Raw genomic sequence first — 10,844 nt, 5'->3', positions numbered from 1 at the left:
AAAGTACATTAAAATAAAAAAGCACTATTTTAAAATGCATAATATTTCATAATAATCCTGCCTGTTTCTGTATTTATTTTTCAAAAGACCTGCCAAAGGAACAATATAAAACCCAAAATGCATTGCTTCTTATGTGAAATGATCTTGTTTCAAGGATGCTCCGATATTTTTTAGTTGTAAACAAAACAAAGACTGATGTAGGATATTTTGCCAACATAATAGCTCTACCGTAACATGCAAGTTCAATATTCCAAACATAAGATATGCAAGTTCATGCATAATCTTCACAATAACAGCTACATCGCGAGTTCTTAATGAGGTATTAAATGTATTCATGGCATGAAATATAGATGGGAAAACATCCATTAAAATTTGATGCAAACCTGATCAGATTTTTATCGTCGTGCTGAGTTCCCTTTCAGAATATCAATTAAGCCCAACACAGGCATGAAATTTGTTTCAAGATTAATGTGAGCACCTGCTGAGCGCACCAAAAGTGGAAATTAGCACTTGGAGTTACAACGAAAGTCTATTGTTCTGTGAAGATTGCCAAGGGACTGTTAATTAAACTGTCACCTGTGCAACAAAATGGGAATCTTGACAGCTTAGTTTTGTAAGACTATGTAATTCATTGCGTTTCGAGCACATCACGTGTCAATTTTCTTCTGGACCTTGATTGTTGATTCATAGGACAATTACGTGGCCAATCAAAAGCAACAACCTCAATTATGTATTTTTTTGACAAGGTTCCTGTCCTTCTGTTTGACAGCACTCTGGTTGTTAATTTGTTTAATAGTTCTTTCCTGTTGAGGAAGTCAAGAGAGCTCCATTCTGTTCATCAATATGTTGGCGTGTGAGCCCATATCCCAAATGTGTGACTGTCTGTGCCCACTGAGCAGATGGTACGACAAAACTGGCCTAAAATGTCCACTGCTGCCTTTTGGCTTCATGCTCGGAAAGCTAGTCGTCACCCTCATTACTCGGTCTCAAAAAAAAAGAGCCAGGTCGATTTAACCGGGAGGCTGTGCTCACTAGCGCCGAAGACTACAATACCGTCCTGCCCACACTGATCCCTGATGGCGTTCAATACAAGGGAGTGTGGTTCTTTCTTGTTGCCTTGACAGGAATCTATGCCTCCTGAACCTTTTCATCTTTCTCTGAGGACCTTGACAGGTGGTAGCATGTATTGACAGGCACAGGTGACTCCATCAGTGGTGTTTGATGTGAAGGTCTTTCTCCTGACCGGAGAGGGACCCGAAAACTGATCTCTCTCAGTGCCCGCGTGCTGTGGCGTGTCTGCACCGAGACTGCCCGCCCCAGACAAATCTGCTTTGATATAGTCCACTCCCCTACCGCAAGCAAGCAAAACAAACATGATGAAAGAGTGACCTGTTCTCCGTTAGTGCCCTTGTCTCCAGAAGAGAAAGGGGAGGCGATGAGGAAGGGGGATGTAGGACGGAAAAAGCTGTGTGTGTCTAGACACAAAATTTCACTGTAAACCAATACACATCCCAAAGCTGTACACTTCGCTTTGCCCTTTAGGGAATCCACGGATGCTTACAACTCATGTCATAAATTTGAGCTCTTGGGGGAAAAAGTGCACGTGTAAGATTAGCTAGTGAACCATTATGAAGTGTTTCTCAGCGGTACAGCTCTGAGAGGTTTGAGCAATGACCACAGAGCTGGACTACTGACCTGGAAGAGGGGAACCACTTTGATATCCAAGCCTGGCCTAGCAGCATCTCTCGGTCAATACTTTAATGTTGAAACAATGAAATCTCTTGAGGCTACATTCACAAAAAGTCTAATTGTACAGTGAGGGAAAAAATTATTTGATCCCCTGCTGATTTTGTACGTTTGCTCACTGACAAAGATCCATCTATAATTTTAATGGTAGGTTTATTTGAACAGTGAGAGACAGAATAACAACAAAAAATCCAGAAATTTCTAAAATGTTAAAAATGTGAAATAAGTATTGTACCCCTTGGCAAAACATGACTTGGTACTTGGTGGCAAAATCCTTGTTGGCAATCACAGAGGTCAGACGTTTCTTGTAGTTGGCAACTAGGTTTGCACTCATCTCAGGAGGGATTTTATCCCACTCGTCTTTGCAGATCCTCTCCAAGTCATTAAGGTTTCGAGGCTGATGTTTGGCAACTCTAACCTTCAGCTCCCTCACAGATTTAGGTTTTAAGGTTTGGGATTAAGGTTTGGAGACTGGCTAGGCCACTCCAGGAACTTAATATGCTTCTTCTTGAGCCACTTTTGTTGCTTTGGCCAAGTGTTTTGGGCTATGGTTAGGGGGTCATTGGGTCAATGTCATGCTGGAATACCCATCCATGACCCATTTTCAATGCCCTAGATAAGGTTCTCACCCAAGATTTGAAGGTACATGCCTCATCCATCGTCACTTTGATGCGGTGCAGTTGTCCTTTCCCCTTAGCAGAAAAACACCAAAGCATAATGTTTCCACCTCCATGTTTGATGGTGGGGATGGTGTTCTTGGGGTCATAGGCAGCATTCCTCCTCCTCCAAACACGGTGAGTTGAGTTGAAGCCAAAGAGCTCCATTTTGGTCTCATCTGACCACAACACTTTCACCTAGTTCTCCTCTGAATCATTTAGATGTTCATTGGCAAACTTCAGACGGGCCTGTACATGTGCTTTCTTGAGCAGGGGGACCTTGTGGGCACTGCAGGTTTCAGTTCTTCAAGGCATAGTGTGTTACCAATTGTTTACTTGGTTTTACTTGGTACTTACAAGATTCTCCTGTGTAGTTCTGAGCTAATTTCTCACCATTCTCATGATCATTGAAACTCCACGAGGTGAGATCTTGCATGGAGCCCCAGATCGAGGGAGATTGACAGTTATTTTGTGTTTCTTTCATTTGCGAATAATCGCATCAACTGTTGTCCCCTTCTCACCAAGATGCTTGGCGATGGTCTTGTAACTCATTCCAGCCTTGTGTAGGTCTACAATCTTGTCCCTGACATCCTTGGACAGCTCTTTGGTCTTGGCCATGGTGGAGAGTTTAAAATCTGATTGACTGATTGCTTCTGTGGACAGGTGTCTTTTATACAGGTAACAAGCTGAGATTAGGAGCACTCCCATTTTTACCTGTATAAAAAACACCTGGGAGCCAGAAACTTATTTCACTCATTGAAATGCAAATCAATTTAGAACTATTGTTAAATGCATTTTCTGGATTGTTTTTAGTGTTATTCTGTCTCTCACTGTTCAGATAAACCTACCAATAAAATTATAGAATTTCAATAATTGTTCCCAAAATTAATTATTTGTCATATATGCTTCCCCTTGTGTTACCACTATCACTTTTGAAGGAATACAATAAGAAGGTAGAATCCTTTATTTGGCAAGGGAAGAAACCCCTTTTTAATCGTACCAAATTGTATTCTTCGAAAAGTTCGGGTGGGCTCTCTCTGTCCAGAGTTGACTGGTATCATTGGTCATTTTCACTTTCGCAGTGGTCTAAAATCAATTTGGCACCTAACGTAGCCCCTGGGTGGGTTCATATTGAAAAGGAATTGTTGGCACCTTTTCCAGTAGAGGCCTTCTTAACACAGCTCGCTCGACCAGTGCCTGACCAGAATCCCGTTCCTAGATTTGTTAGAGAAAGTTGGAAATTATACCACCAAAACTTCAAACAAAACCCGTGGTTGACAACTAGAGCCTCGATCTGGTATAATACTAAATTTAAAATAGATAGGAAGCCTTTCTGCTGGACACAGTGGGTCAATAAAGGGATATGTTTCTTGGATAACCTGTATGAGGGAGAACATGTGGTCTCATTTAATCATTTGAAACAAAAATATAAACTGCCAAATAATGACTTTTGGAAATACCTGCAAATAAGACATTGTCTCCTTGCAACCATTAAAAATGGCCCTGACCCACCAACGGATATACAACACATCTTTACCAAAATTAGTCATAAAGTAGGTTGCTCAGAATTCTATGCCTTAATCCAAGATGTTAATGCACCTAATCTAAGTGGACTTAAACTGGCATGGGAACGAGATCTGGGGGAAACAATCAAGGATGAAATCTGGAAGCAGGTTGTATCCAAGTGGCATACCTGTGTTCGTGAAATTCAATCCGAACTGATAAATTATAAAATTTTCAACAGGTGTTACTGGACTCCAAGCCGGATGGCTAGACTTAAACTAAGAGACGATGACCAATGCTGGCGATGTAAAACTGATACTGGTACTATGGTTCATATGCTGTATGAATGTGATAAGGTTAAGGAAATGTGGGAAAAGATTGTACATTTTGTTAATAACACTTTTAGCCTAACACTACACAAGAACCCTGCTCTCTGTATGTTGGGGATTTTGCCAGAAGATGCATACCTATCCCGGCAACAAAGGCAATGGTGCCGTTTAGCTATGATGTCTGGATGTAGAGTCATTCTGAGACATTGGGAATCTATTACGCCCTCCTCGTTTAGTGAGTGGCTAGAACTCATGTCCAATATTGCTAGCTATGAACGGGTGATATTTAGAGCCTCAGGACGCCTTGATCTTTATATGAAAATATGGGGATCTTTCCTTGCATTGATTGAGAAAATCGTATAAAAAAGATAGTATAATGTCAAATATGTTCGGTCTCCTTAAGATTATATGTAGAGTCTAAAATACCACGATGTGACTAAACCCAAATATGTATTTATTTTTCTTAACTTTATTTCATTTCAATTTATTTATTTATTTATTTATTTATTTATTTATTTATTTATTTTTTTTGAGAGGGGGTGGGGGGTGGATGTGACAATTGTAAAGCGTCATTTTCATGTCATACTGTCATATCTCTGACTGTTATTGTTAAGTATTGTATTAAGTCAGTATTGTTACTGTCAATTGTTTAAATTTAGTGTGGACTTTTATTGTGTTCAAAAAAGCAAAAAAAAAAAAAAAAAAAAAAAAAAAAAAAAATTATAGAATTTCAGCAGGGGATCAAATAATCTTTTCCCTCATCCTTCTCATCAAATCTTAACTAACCTCCAGAAGCTTTTATACAGTGGTAGACAGTGGAGCAACACTGATGGGAGACAACTTTCAGATGACATTCAGCACATATCTTGTGCTGTCTTTGTAAGCTATCAAAGCGATGAGCTTGATATAAATCAAAAAAGGCTACAAATAACATATTTCAACAACATTATATGATCAAAACCCACATTTGAATGCAATCTGAAATTATTACAAATTTCTTAGGTATCGGAATTTGGTACCAAACGACAAGACATTTGGTAACAAGGTAATTCAGTCGGTGACTAAACACTATGCAAAGATTCATTTAGAGATGGCACCCATTCTGCTGCTGTGGAAATATGGCCCAAATCTGTTTGTGAATGTTTCAATAACATATTTCCAATCAGGGATACAATCTGACAACAATGACTTTATCAATCACATTCAATCAGGTGACTGGTCACTGTTATTTTACGGCATGGCTTCTACAGCTGCTGCAATAGTTGTATCAATAAAGGCAACCAACTTGTTTGACTCCAAAGCAAGACTACTGCTGCCATGTTTAGTGTTACAATTTCTCCTATTCAAATGGTCTATCTCCACCCCTTTTGATGTCTCTGATGCTAAAATCGACACTGACGCACCATCCGCCTGCAGCAAACTGTTAGTTCCTGTGGGATCATGAGCTCGAATGCTGATGACATCTTGGAAAATCTGTGGCCCTCAGGCATGTACATTGTGAATAAGTGAATAGCAAATAAGCTGGAAAAGCAACACTTGTGTAGTCAGAATAACAAAATCCAACCAATCCACTGCAAAATTTATGTTCTACTGCTATTTGTCCACTCTATCACACTTTAACTTGTTTACAATTTATTTGCATTCACCTCATTTTAAAGGGGTAATATCATTTAAAATCCACGAGAACCACTAATGGTAAAGGATTAGTTCATTCCTTAATTAAAATTTCCTTAATTAAAATTTCCTTAATTAAAATTCTGTCTTTCTTCAGTCAAAAAGAAATGAAGGTTTTTCAGGAAAACATTCCAGGATTTTCCTCCATACAGTGAAACTGCAGTTTCAATACAATGGGCTCTACATGATCCCATCTGAGGAATAAGGGTCTTATCTAGTGAAACGATTGGTCATTTTCTAACAAAAATAAAAAATATATACTTTTTAACCACAAATGCTTGTCTTGCACTGGCTCTGCAATGTGGAATGACATGTTGGAAATGTCACAAGTGTTTTCATCTGTGTACTCTGGGTTCAAAAAGGACTCATTTTCTCCTCCAACTTTAAAATCACCCAACATCGTTGTTTTACCTTTTTTTTGTAAATGGCTGGGATCGTGTAGGGCCATTTGAAGCTTGATTGAAACCACTAAAATTTATTGAACTTCTTGGATGACATGAGGGTGAGTAGAGTATCTGGAAATTTTAATTCTGGAATGAACTAATCCTTTAAAACTGTTGTAAATGATGACCATTAGAATATAATCAGAACAGAATTCCATTGTCAAAAAGACAAAAATGCATATGTTTAAGTCCCAAAAATTATAAGGAACATTTATGGTTTGTACAATTCCTAAATTAAAGTTAATTCTCAGTATGTTGATCTCAATTCACATCACACTGTTTTTCAGAAAAAGAAAAAAAAGGTTTTGCACAAAACTGTACAGTACTTCTACAAAGAACATGTTCTATAGCATCAGCATTGAATAACTCACCTTTACGGGCGATGCGAATGCAGTTTATCCTTGTTTCCTGTGAGAAAAGAGAACAGAGATGCAGTGTCACGCTGTGGGAAACAGTCAAACGGCAGAAATAAGACTATATGATACCTGATGAGAAGTCAAATGGGCTCACACTGACTTTTGCTGATTCAACAACAGCATGAATCCCAGTAAAAGAGTAAAAATACATTTAAAAACAGCACCGTGTCTCACTTACCTACCCTACTTTTGTGTGTGTGTAGGTACTTTTCGATCAGATATAAGCCTTTAATGTACAAGCAATGGCAGCGGAGGACAAGAGAGGCAGGGGGGATGACTTCCAACCAGGAGAGAATTATAAAAAGGAATTAATTTGCTCGAAATCGCAGTTGATGACATACTGGTGTTATGAAAACGACCTTTGTCAAATAGCGCTAATGAGATCCAAGCCCATAATCCAATTCCGGCCCGCCACCTCGACAAGAAGATGCATTATCAAATTAAGATTTACAGATGCTAATTCGGGCATTATGGAACAATTATGCAAATCTTCCCATCCGGAAAAGGAGTGAGAGGCCTCTGCTCAAACTGCGGCTGAATTGCTTTTTTTAATTGAAAATCCATTCCAAACTGCTTTGGCTCCTAAAGCCTGTCATAACCTTATATCATCTCAGAAAACATACAAAAGAGAAAGGGAGGGAGCGGTAGCAAAAGGAACAAAGGTAGAGACGGACTCGCATTGATGTTTCGAGAAAGGAAAGAGGGACATGCGTTGATATTTTAACCGCCCTAAAACATCCACGCGCTTAAAAATGTCATGTAGGCCAATCCAGGCTTTACGAGAAACTCATCTTTATCTGCTCCAGCAGCCATCATTGAGATGCAAGTGTGCCATGGCTCCCAAAACACACTCTCCCATGAGAGCATAACGCAGGGATAAAGCAAACACTGCCTGTTTTCTCCAAGCACAGAGCCGGTCCTAGATGTCACACCGTAAGAAGTCATAGCTCACCATGCGTGTGAGAAAAGACTGACCCCGACTGACAGGCGAGAGACAGCCAGTGGGCTTTGATCAGACAGACGCAGACACAAAGCTTTAAGCTTCCCTGCTCTATTTAATCAAATTTGTGGGAACGGTCATGGCAGGCACTGCAAAAGGGGATCTGTCAGCAAACTCAAGCTAAGTAAATGAATTATGAGCACTATAAATATAACAGGCCAAGGGAGGCAAGGGAAAGGAACTTATTAGAAAGCTCCTACTTGGTTCAGAGCAGAAGAAAGGAGGCATGCAAGAAAAAGAGAGGGGGAAAAGTAAGAAGTAATGTTATTTTTCATTAGGAAATGAAGCCTTCCAAATTAAATTTGCTACTGTAATGTAAAATATATATAAACTGGTTTAAATGGTGAATTATAGTTAATCAATTAAAGTATTAACATCATGGCAGTATAAGTTCTAGTGGCTTTATGCTAAAAAAAAAGTATGCACAGTAAAAAAAAAATCTAATTCTCACTATCTTTTACATTTTTGTTATATTTCACATCAAAGATGTTTACATATAGTCCAGAGAAAATAATAGTTGAATTTATAAAAATGACCCCATTCAAAAGTTTACATCCCCTTGATTCTTAATACTGTGTTTTTTTGTTTGTTTGTTTGTTTAGTTATAGTTGTCCATGAGTCCCTTGTTTGTCCCGAACAGTTAAACTGCCTGCTATTCCTCAGAAAAATCCTTCAGGTCCCACAAATTCTGTGGTTTTTCAGTATTTTTGTGTATTTCAACCCTTTCCAACAATGATTGTATGATTTTGAGATCCGTCTTTTTACATTGAGGACAACTGAGGGACTCATATGCAACTATTACAGAAGGTTCAAACGCTCACTGATGCTTCAGAAGAAAAAACGATGCATTAAAAAACAGAATGGAGAATTTTGCCTAAACATATTTTTTTCTGTTAGTACTGCCATTCAGAAGCTACAGAAGATACTTACATATTTCCCAGAAGACAAAGAAATTAAAATGTAACCTGATCTGTAAATTCAAAAACAATTCAAGAGGATGTAAACTTTTGAACTGCGTCATTTTTATAAATTCAACTATTATTTTCTCTTAAGGACTGTAAGTAAAAATTTTTAATGCTGAATATCTTATTCGGGTCAGTACTACATAAACAACAACATGAATTTTGTATGATCCTTCTTATTTTGGAAAAATAATTAACATTATGCAGATTCTAAAAGGGGGATGTAAACTTTTGACCTCTGTATATGTAGTATAAATTTTTTTTTTTTTTTTTTTTTTTTTTTTTTTTTTTTACATATTTTGGTGAGAAATATCAGTTCTTTCCTTCCATTTTGATAAAACAGAGATGCCAATTAGAGAGAAAAAGTCTGTTTGAAAATGTCTGGTCAGTCCTATAGGGTTCAGTGCCATAAAAAACAGTGCAAAGCAAAGTTTTTCTGTGTTTATGAGTAAAAGAGAGCATCTGACAGCAACAATCTTTTTGTTTTGCCTCTAAGGACTGTTAAGGAAGAGGAGGACAAGAAAGTAAACAAAGAGCAGAGAAGAGAAGGGAAGAAAAACAGCTCTTTGTAAACAGCTGAGAATCAAAGATCTTTTAAGAGCATCTTTATATATATTTATCACTGAAAGCAATTACACAAAGCCTTGACAGCATTCACAGCTCTCTAATGGCTAATTGTCAGAATAATGGCCAAAAATGCAGCAAAGTACTTTCTTTCTTGTCCCACTGCCAAAAGCTTTGAAAACCACTTACAGCCATAAAGTTGGCCAAGAGACAAAGCAAAGTATATTAGCATTGTTTATATGCAGTCAGGAGAAAAAAAAAACAGAACTGTTCAAATCGGTAACAGGGGAGTGCTAAATGCTAGCTGAGTCTCTTGAGCTACGTTCTCTTTAGCTTAGACTGTCAGGCTTTACGGCAGTTATTGCAGCATAAAATAGAGCTGAATAAAAATGAATATTTAGCTAAAGGTCGGTCAAGTAAATCAGCAGAGCCCAAAGGAGACTGAGCTGTGCGATCGGTTTCCAAGACGTACGGTTTCAAGTAGAGAGAAACCGAGGGGGAGGTGGAGTCACAATGGCTTGGCTGACAGGTGCATTTCAGTCTGCAAAGCGTGAGAAGCCCCGAGGGGTTCGGCGGGAAGGGAGTTTGTGTCTGTACTATAGGTCAACGGAGGCATTTCCCTTAAAGGCCGCCAAAAACCCAACTGTGTAATAGCGTAGGTAAAGTCCGTCCAAGTTTTGTGCCTCTGAATTGCTGTTCAGAAGAGTGGAATGAGCCAAGCTGGCTCATCCTTTCCTCCAGGTGCTGAGCCAATGAGATAACCTTCTTCTAAATGTCACCCACATCTTTTTGAGGATGTGGTTTGCTAGCTGGTGTCAAATCTAAATGGACCATTAAAAAAATCTTTTCATTCCCACAAGCCTGAAACACTCAGAGGTTTAATAGCGCATAATTGAGTACGGCAGGTAACTAATAAGCATGAAACCATAAGGCAAAAGTCAGAAGTTTCCTGTCAAGCTCAAGATAAAGGTTGGTTTCCGTTGAAGCTACAAATTTCTCTATTCATATTTCATGCAGCAATGCTGGGGAAGATTAACTAAAGTTAACGACAGTTTTTAAAAGGATGACAGTAGTTCAAATATTTTTCGATTTGTTTAGACTCAACAGATTCAACACATTGATTCACCAATTTATTCTCTAACTCAAACTAATTGACAGATTCACAAACACATTTGTGACCCTGGACCACAAAACCAGTCGTAAGGGTCATTTTTTTTTTTTATTGAGATTTAAACATCTGAAAGCTGAAGCTTTCCATTGTTGTATGGATGTTCGGATATGATAATATTTGGCTAAGATACAACTATTTGAAAATCTGGAATCTGAGAGTGCAAAAAAATCTAAATATTGAGAAAATCACCTTTAAAGTTGTCCAAATTAAGTTCTTAGCAGTGCATATTAATAATCAAAAAATAAGTTTTGATATATTTACAGTGGAAAATTTACAAAATATCTTTATGGAACATGATCGTTACTTAAAATCCTAATGATTTTTGGCATAAAAGAAAAATGCAGTAGTACACTGCCATGCAAAAGTATTCACACCCCTTT

At 38.2% G+C, this 10,844-nt stretch overlaps 1 protein-coding gene across 1 annotated transcript in view; it reads right to left on the bottom strand.

Moving 5' to 3' along the window:
* Positions 1 to 10,844, bottom strand: part of ptprub (protein tyrosine phosphatase receptor type Ub) — a 331,954-nt gene that overhangs the window by 43,697 nt on the left and 277,413 nt on the right. The window contains exon 15 of the mRNA XM_073847765.1: positions 6,723 to 6,759. Coding sequence (XP_073703866.1) covers positions 6,723 to 6,759 — 37 coding nt within the window. The remainder of the gene's footprint in view (positions 1 to 6,722; positions 6,760 to 10,844) is intronic.

This window comes from Garra rufa, chromosome 9, assembly GCF_049309525.1.
Source record: "Garra rufa chromosome 9, GarRuf1.0, whole genome shotgun sequence".
NCBI lineage: Eukaryota > Metazoa > Chordata > Actinopteri > Cypriniformes > Cyprinidae > Garra > Garra rufa.
This window is presented reverse-complemented; position numbering and strand designations above follow the sequence as displayed.